The 9,611-nt window shown below is 44.2% G+C and overlaps 1 protein-coding gene across 1 annotated transcript; it reads left to right on the top strand.

The window, feature by feature from the left end:
• The first annotated feature begins 7,265 nt into the window (after positions 1-7,265).
• sox14 (SRY-box transcription factor 14) lies at positions 7,266-9,375 on the top strand. Its single transcript, XM_037250062.1, has one exon. The coding sequence runs from the start codon at positions 7,801-7,803 to the stop codon at positions 8,551-8,553; it is 753 nt and encodes a 250-aa protein (XP_037105957.1). The 5' UTR covers positions 7,266-7,800; the 3' UTR covers positions 8,554-9,375.
• The last annotated feature ends 236 nt before the right edge of the window (positions 9,376-9,611 follow it).

Here is a 9,611-nt window from a genome sequence, read left to right as displayed (position 1 = left end):
ACTTTGGCCAGCTTCAAGCAAGACTGTTCTTTTAGTGTCTGTAAATCAACTGAAATGCCACAATTATGCTACTAACATGAGGCCAATTAAGTCCTTTTTTAAGCTAATGAGGCTAACATCATGCTTCTTCTGTACTGTAGCCTTCCTACAGTGACAGACAAATATTCTAGAGATTAGTAGTTGCTGTCATATGATCTACCATTTTCTCTCCGCTAATATGAAATAAAGGTCTTAGTGTTAGCATTGTCTGTTGAATCCGTCAAGTCAACTTTGGTCGGCTCCAAGTTACAATATGTGCTTATCACTCAAACCACATTATTGCATTGCCCGGTTTTTATGCTAACCTAGCAAGGCTAGCAACATTCTCCTCTGGAAAGAAAACCCTCAGTGGATGCTCATCCTTCTGCATGTGATTGACAGGTGATGGAAGCTAAGGCAGTTGGCACTTTCAAATTCCCCGTGGGTTACGTTCCAAACCAAAGGCCGCCGGGTGCGTTCAAAGGCCGCGCCCCGCGCTGTTGTTGCATTGCGTTGCAGCAAGCAGATTAAAAAGGACGCCTTTATCTGCCGCTTGTAAATGAGCGAGTGGCCAGTGTAGTGGCTGGCGGACTCGGCCGGGCTAGGCGAGGCTGCTGGAACAAGAGGCTTAAGATGCTATCGCCGCCCTGCAGGCTCTGGCCAGATTAGAAAAGACACGCTGTTGACAAACAAGCCAGGGGGAGCTTATTAAACAATAATTAGATGCTAAGCTAACGCGCTATCGCCAACGCAAAGCTGAAGTGATGTCAGCGTCCCTTTTATCAAGGTCATAAGTCACCGCTCGCTTTGGTTAACTGGCTACGGCCGACGGGGAATGCTCAAAAGATTTTTTGGTGGGTTGTACTTGTTCTTTGGTTACTGCAATAAATGTAAATATTTTGGCGGTGTAGCGATACTGCTTGCATGTGCACATACAAGCAATATCGCTACACCGCCAAAATATTTACGAGTTGGAACAGGAGCAAAGTCACAAGGCGGTCACAAGTCTGCATTTCCGTCTTGAGAGTTTGTTTCATAAGCTTCAACCACAATTTAAAACACAACTAAAGCGGTTACATTTTTCAAACGTTCAGTATGTTAACGCTAATGAAGTCCAATTTTTGACAGGACAATGCTGAGGTTTGAGGCCTGTCCTGATGATGGTCTGTGGATTTGTTTGTTCGAGGATTACCGGGATCACGGCTGTAAACACTTGTCCTGGTCTTCACTGAGTCAAAGTCCACAAAAAGACGCCAGAGGTTTGCTCGCAGGAGGTCGTTGCCAGGTAGGAGACTCAAACTCAGTTGCTTTTTCAAACCTTTATAACAAAAACTAAATGTTGAGGTTCTAATTTTCTACAATTGCTAAAAAATACCCCTGAGAAGACACAGAAAAAGTCAGGCTAATAAATTATTGTGTGCTTCCACATACTCCTTGCAATGTGCTTACGTACTCATCATTACTTTTCGGTGCGTCGGTTCGTAAGTGGAAAATTGCTTCGTAAGTACGTAGATGCAAAAAAGTCACGAGGCTCCGGTTCGTATCTCGAAAAGTTCGTAAGTATAGGTGTGAGGTACCACTGTATAAACATTTAGCTAACTTGCTAACTATTACCTACTAGCTAGCTACAGAGTAACTAGCTTGTTGTTAGCTAACATTGTTTTGTAATACTGTGAGATATTAGTAACTTTTCCCATTCCTTTTGAATTGTTTTCACCATTTTATGAGCAGCCATTTCATGCGCTTTTGCTCTAATTCTTTCCTTTGCACTCATTTGTCATGTGTGTCTGGAAAAGTTGGATATATTGTCAGCCCTGTGTCACCTTTGGCCGCCTCAAAGCCGCGCGAAACAAACCAGAGAGCAAGCAATTTTATTGTTCACTGCTATCTTTAATTGCGATGAAAGGGGATTATGTAGATTTGCGCTAAGCCTCCCTGACAGGACACATTTGGACGTGAAAGAGGGCCGCTGCGCTGGAGGAGTGTGTGTCGCTGGCGGGGCTTAGCGCCGGGCTATGTCTTCCCAATAAGAAAAAAAAAAAGGGTAATCCCGGAGTCGAGGGATCCCTCATTTAGCCTCTCAGCCGCAGATGATGGCTCCAATTATAGCCTTTTGCTCTCCTGCAAGACAAAGAGCAACGCTGTGTGACTAAATGTCATAAAGATACCGCAGTGTCATTATCGTGCACACGCTCGTTGCCACGCCTGTCAAGAAAAGTATTCAGAGACCAATATGCTTACATTACAAGTCATGTTTACTACAGTCAAATATTTTTGAGAAAAAGTCTGAATTTCAAGAAAATATAGCTATATTTTCAAGAAAAATCTTATATGAAGGTAGAATAATGCCATTTGGGTTTCCAAACAATAGCGCCCCCTCTGTTCACTGTCTGGCATTGCAGAGGAATGTGCGTTACCAAAACAGCAATCAAACGTATTCATCAGCACCTATCAACTATCTACTCTGCTCTTCTTCTTATTTATTTCACTAGCAATATTTTCATTACATTTTGGTTTTCAGGCAAAGTAGAATGTTGACAAGATGGGTAACGGCCTCTATTGATCAGGCGCTTCTGGTCAAATGTCAAAAGACGTCCATATTGACCTGAGCAAGATGTCAGAGTTTAAAAAAAAATGCTGCACGTCTTTCCTGTAAGTGGCACAAGACAAAAGTGTCTTTGTCAACGCCAGCTCGCACCTTCTTCTGACGCGTTCAGTTGAACGCGCCGCATTTCACGGCCAATTTCACCTCCGTCCTCCTTGAAAGAAGCCTTCACCAATTCTTCACAAGCGGCCGTGTCTGCTTTTCTTGCCAGCGTGAAATCTTTTTTCTCGAAAAATATTTTGTTATTCTCTTGTCTATTTTTGAGCAATATGTCATGCATACATAAATTCTCTTTTTGAAACAATTCAATTTTGAACAAACTGGGAAAAAAAGACTAGACAATATAAAACTTGATGTTATTTTTCTCCAAAATTCCATTTTGCCAACTTTCTTTTCTCTACATTTTGCTCATAGTGTACTACCGCTATACGAAATACCCCCCTCCAACGTATTGATTATTCTTGGCGACTCCATAAGAAGAACTTTGAAATCAACTCGATTTGTCACGACCAATGGCGGCGCATTAGCCTGACTGTGTCACAGAAGTGGAAAAGGAGGGGCGGGAGCGACGCTGACGACGATGAAGATGGTTGCGGCGGCAGACCCACCATGAAATGAGTGGAAAGAAAACAATTCCTACAGGCCGAGCAAGTGTGACGCCTCTTTAATTGCCTCGGGTCAGCCGCCGCGCCGCTTAGAGGCAACCCGGGAGCCTTGGCGGAGGCCCTGCCAGGTTTTTGTGTCGAGCCGCAGCGAAAGCTATCACTTAAAAAAAAAAAAAAAGGTGCGAAAGAAAGAGCGGGATCCATCCCCTCCTCTGAATGGACTCTCTTCTCTTCTTTTCTTCTTTCTATCCACTATCTCTCACTCTGTGTGTGTGAGAAAATTCTCATGAATGATTTATACGTGTCTTGTTATCAGCGGCCATTTCTATAGACCCCCACCCCCCCACCCCGACGCATTCACCGAGACATTTGTGGCGTAATTGTTAATTTTAGCGCCCATAATGGCTTCAGATGGCGGGGCCGATTAGACATTTATTACACAATTAAATGAAACATACTCGAGAATCACAAAAGGGCCCCCCTGCCGTAATTATTTCAGGCCATTAATAAAAGGAGGGCATTAAATTATATTGGACACAAAAGGCAAGCCAAATAGATTTTCCATTAGAGCAATAGAAGCAGAGAGAGAGAGGGGTAATAGATCCTGCCTCAATTCACTCGCAAATTAATTGTTGCCCGGCCTATTTCCACGCACGCACACGCCCGCTGGAATGAGAGGACCCCGGTCTGTGTGTGTGCGTGTGTGCATGTGCGTGCATGTTATTATATATTGAGAAAAATCCCATTGTTTGACATGCTACAATGGAGACTTTTCATCTCAGTCCACCCCTCCACTTTTCTGACTGGGGCTTCATTTCCTCTTTTCAACTTGCGCGACTAAACAGCGATGAAGGATGCGCATGCGTCATGACACGCCCGCTGAGACGGACGGACGGTTGGTGGCAGTCGGGCAAAGTCTGGAGGACATGTTCATCTAAAAGAGCTGGAAATAGTGAAAGTGGTCGGAAAATTGCTGCTTCGAACCAGTTTAGTCCACTTTGTGACTGTCGTTCCAGGCATGAATTCTTGAGACTTTTTTGTGGGTCGACTTAAGATGGACATCCCGACCAAATGTCTGCGGGGTTGCACTGCAACTTCAGAAGTCATAAATATGGTCCAAATTAACCAACAATGGCTGTCTGAAACTTGCGTTAATGAGCCTAAAAAACATTTCTTCTACTCAATAGACGACCTTTCCTCCTTTTTGTTAACACAATAAGTCACCTTGCGTCGGTATCTAGAGCCGAGGTCAAATTTGACAGACTAATAAATCAGCACCATTCAATGTGACAAAAGGCCACAAAAGATCGTTGTTGAATGAAACAACGGTTCCAACTTTCATTCTTGACCGGCAAAATGTAAACAAAAGTTTGAATATTTGTCTCAAATTTCCACAACGATTAATGATGACAGAGAAAGAAAAATCCACCATCGTGATACCTGTTGTAAGGGGGAGGGGTTCCACTGGAATTGGAAGAGCGATAGCATTAGCGTGCTAGCACGACATGGCTGCTGCTTCTTTCCTTGTTTATCTCCAATGAATTTCATTCTATTAATGAAGGTCAGCGATGAGTCACATCACCTTGACTTTTGTGATGGCTTATCGGACCCGATCTCCACCGGGCCCCTTTAATCCTAATTGTATAGTAGAATGTGGGCCGTGTGGACCTACGCGCTCTTTGATGTTCTTCTCTTATCACCTTTGCCTCGCCTCATCCCTCGCTTCCCTGACAACCCCTGACATTTTTTATATATTTTTATTTTATTTATTTTTTTATTTTTATATATATATATACACATATATATATACACACACACATATATATATATATATATATATATATATATATATATATATATATATATATATATATATATAATATATGTACAGCTAATTGAGAAGTTTTGCAAAATATTGTCGATTTAATCGGAATTGTATACCATGTAGTAAAATGCAGTCAGTGTCACCTGCAATTTTGCTTTAGCGGGTGTGGACACTTTTGCAACCACTTCATCTGAGTGTGTGCGTGTACAGCATCTGACTTTTACACACGCACACAATAGAGGCTTTTACACCAACAACTGATATTATTGGAGTGAGGGAAACCAACATTGAAAGCTGCTGATAGATTTGTTATTGTTGGCTGTTGCTGGAGGGGGGCGGGGCTTGAAGTTGAAGGTCTCATGAAGCTGAAGCTCTTCGGTACCACGGACAGCTCCGCTGAGAGAGGAGGGAGGGGCGCTCACGTTTAATTAATCATCTGTTCGCATCACTCTCCATAGAAAAAGCGAAATTAAGTCTATCATTATGATTTTAAACGTTTGCGTTTTTTAGATACATATTTCTTCCTCCTATCATTTGGTCTTAAAATCGCAAGCACATGCACAGTATAATAAATATGAAGAAAATAATAGATAAAAATCATATAAAACTTTCATATTTTTCTAATAAAAATCCGTACTATTATTTTTTATTTGTTTATTTTGTTATCATTAGCAATGTAAAAATCAAGTGTTTTTAAAAGTACCCTAAGAGGAACACATTTTTTGAGTCGTGATAATACGTTTTGTTGTTGTTTTAAGCCAACATGCAATACAGCCAATTGACATTTGATCAATATTTCCTATAATATTACCTCGTGCACCGATGAGCCCTGTAGCGAGGCTCCTGTTCGGAGAAAGAAGTCGCCTCCTGCTCGCTGCCCTGCCCTGTCCTGCCCCCCACCCCCCCATTTCCTTTTTTTCATCTTCTTCTTGCGCTCTTCCCCTGATTTCTTTTTTTACATGATCCCCCCTCAGCAAGTAAACGATGCAAATCTTGCTGCTTCTTGACGCACAACGACGCATGCGCAGAGAGAGTGAGAGAGAAAGAGATATCCCAACACATGAAAAATATGCATCCATCCGTCCATATCCTGGATATCCAAAAATTATTAAGATGGCAATTATTATTATTGACGCACGCGCACGCACACACCCTTCCCAAAGCAGGCAACTTGTTTTTTTTGGGCTTGCTAACTAATTGTTGCAGTGGCCTATAGACTGTAGACTAATTGGCTTCAACAGGTTGGCTTCAAAGACTTTTAACGACACGTAATAAGCCACATGTACTCATTAAACAAATAAAGGTTGACTTTTCACGATACACAATGAAAGGCTATTCTTCTAATTGGTGAGTTGGACTTGATGTATTGATTTCTTTGTCGTGTAGCAAATGCGTTTTGATGTTCAGAATGAAACTTGTTTTGATAGATTTTTTTGTAGCTATTGCATTTCTGGTTGAATCAATCAGAATGTATTTTTTTAGTTTAATTCTTTTGGGGGCATTTTTTTGGTATATTTAGACCTCAGTTTTAGTGTGGACTTTTTTGCTGGCTATTTTATTATTAAACAATATTGTTGTAAAATTAAAATGCAAATAATGTGTTTTAGTCGAGATTTTGGTGTATGATAAAATGTTTTTGCAGTTTTTGGGAAAATACAAATTTTCTACATAATTATGCACCTGGTTATTTTTTGTCAGGGTTTTTATTTTATAGTCCGTTAAAGTTTTTGGAAGGATTAGTTTCGTTTTTATAGACGTAAAAAAATGGCAAGAATCCTACCATTTTTATAGCATTATTGACATTTTTGGTAGAATTGTAACATTTTTACCATTGAATTTTTTTTCCGTTTTTTAAATTGGATTATCGAAAATTGGGGGAATCATTTATTTATTTATTTATTTATTTAGGGGGGGGGGCAAAATTAATTACTCTTAATACTGTTGTGTCTAAAACAACCCAATTTGGCTTAAAAATAGTTTAGCACAAAAAAACATTTTTTGTACAAAACATTCCTCCGATTTTTTTTTTCTTTTCCTGGTTCGGTACAATTTCTAGCCCAGCCTTTAAGAGTGTAATTGAAGTACACGATCAAGGTGCGCCTGATTGGCGACCGCAGGTAAATGTTGTGCCACCCCCCGCCCTCCTCCTCCTCCTCCTCCTCCTCCTACTCCTCCGCCGCCGGTGCTCAGCGAAGCGCACCTCCGGGCCGCGATGGTTGGTGACGTCACGTTTGCGTGCAGGAACGCCAAGCAAGCCCTGCCTTTGAAGTGGGCCGCTTTTGGCTGCATCCTCGCCGCCTTCCGCGCTCATTTGCAAGGCGCGCCAGGTGGTGCAGCTCGACGGAAGAAGGCACCAAGCGCACCGACGAGCGAGCGAGCGTGCGTGCGAGCGAACGAACGAACAGCGCGACAAAAAAGAAGAAAAGAGAGAGAGGAGACTTTCTTGCATTCACCTTTCTTGTGGATTCTGCTTTTTTTCTTCGCACGTGCATGCTCGCAGTCGTGGACTTTTTGCGTGCGCTCTCTTTGGATTTGGACCGCTGCTTTTTCTCCTTTTTTTGTGCACTTTTTTTTCCTTTTGTTTGCCATCCGAGCGAAACGCGCGGCATGCCTGCAGCTATCTCGCATCTTCCCAGCAGCAGGTGAACTCCAGATAGCAACTTTTTTTCCGTCCCCCACCCCCTTCCCCCCTTGCTTCTTCCTTCGGCTCACGCCGGCCGCCGTGCACGCACTCGCGACAGGCTGCCATGTCCAAGCCGGCCGACCACATCAAGAGACCCATGAACGCCTTCATGGTCTGGTCCCGGGGCCAGCGGCGGAAGATGGCTCAGGAGAACCCCAAGATGCACAACTCGGAGATCAGCAAGCGTCTGGGCGCCGAGTGGAAACTGCTGTCCGAGGCCGAGAAGCGGCCGTACATCGATGAGGCCAAGCGGCTGCGCGCGCAACACATGAAGGAGCACCCGGACTACAAGTACCGGCCGCGGCGCAAGCCCAAGAACCTGCTCAAGAAGGACCGCTACGTGTTCCCGCTGCCTTACCTGGGCGACTCGGAGCATCTGAAGGGCTTGCCGCTGCCGTCGGACGCACTGCTGAGCCACAGCGAGAAGTCGGCGGCTGCGGCGGCAGCGCGCGCCTTCCTGCCGCCCGCCTCGCCCTACTCGTCCTTCCTGGCGGACGCGGCGGCGGCGGGCTTCGGCCAGAAGATGGCCGACATGCCGCACGCCGCCCTGGCCGCGGCCGCCGGCGTGCCCTACTCGTCGCTGGGCTACCAGGGCGCGGGCGCCTTCGGGGCGCTGGGCGGCTGCGGGCCCACGCAGCACCCGCACCCGCACACGCACACCCACCCGTCGCCCACGAACCCGGGCTACGTGGTCCCGTGTAACTGCAGCGCCTGGTCGGCGTCCAGCTTGCAGCCGCCCGTGGCCTACATCCTCTTTCCAGGTATGAGCAAGACTGGGATTGACCCCTACTCGTCCGCGCACGCCGCTGCCATGTAATCACGCGCATGTTGAGATTCAAACAAAACAAACAAAAGCAAAGCAAGACTGACTCTTTTTGAACATGCATGTACAGAAGACGACGCGCAGGAAAGCGGAATGGACTTTTTTTTCCCCCCCGCTCAAGTTTCCTGCAGCCGCGTGCGAGGATTGTAAGAAATGTAAATGTTTATACGGCAGCCTGCGAGAAGAAAAAGAAGAAAACAAAAAGGAGGCCTTTAACTTTATTTATTGTGTACATTTCAATGCTGGTTTGTGTAGATTACTATCAATCAACTCTTATGATTATTACCCTCCCCTCAATTGGCACATACGGGTTATCGATTAAAGGTATACGGTTTAATTTCATATATTTGATTCCCCTGTATTTTCTAATTTAATTTGAATGTGTATTTTTTATCGAAGAAAAAAATAATAAAAAGATAAAATGTCATGTATCTATCGAAGGTTGACACCTCTTTGTTAACGCCAGCAAAGAGAAGAAGAGTCCAATAAAAAAAAGACAATCTGTCTCATTTCATGCTTTTTGCAAGCAATTCTTGAACCTGACAATTCATATTTTCAAGGCAGGGCGCCCAAATCACTTCTAAGCGGTTTTTTCCATTTTTTTTCTGAACTTTTCTGAAGAACCGTGACGACGTTAAAGATAAGGGGAGGCCTCCCGGGATTGAAGCCGTCTGTCGGACCCGTTTGACGGCTTCGAGCCTCGCAGTAGCGCCAGTCCTGCCTGGAGCATCTTGGAGGTGGATTAAAAAAAAAAATTAAATGCAAACATCGAAACAGCATCTTGCAGTCTCTTGACTGCAAGTTCAACAACTCAGAAAAACAAAACAAAAAAACAGCGGCACCCTCACGAAGCGAACACGTGTTTCAACATGCGCGCTGACTCATTAATACAAAAGACTTGGCCAACACTCACGCAGGAATTCACTTAATGTGTGTGCACGTGTTTGTGTGTCAACCGGGAGGGTTGGAGCGAGAGCGAGCGCGCACGCACGAGCACGCGCCTTTTCTAATTAAGAATTTCATTTTCCACGTGCAAATTGTTGACTTTATCT

The sequence above is a fragment of the Syngnathus acus genome, chromosome 4 (assembly GCF_901709675.1).
Source record: "Syngnathus acus chromosome 4, fSynAcu1.2, whole genome shotgun sequence".
In the NCBI taxonomy this organism is placed as follows: Eukaryota; Metazoa; Chordata; class Actinopteri; order Syngnathiformes; family Syngnathidae; genus Syngnathus; species Syngnathus acus.
Note: the sequence above shows the minus strand (reverse complement) of the source record. Positions and strands in the feature narration are given on the sequence as shown.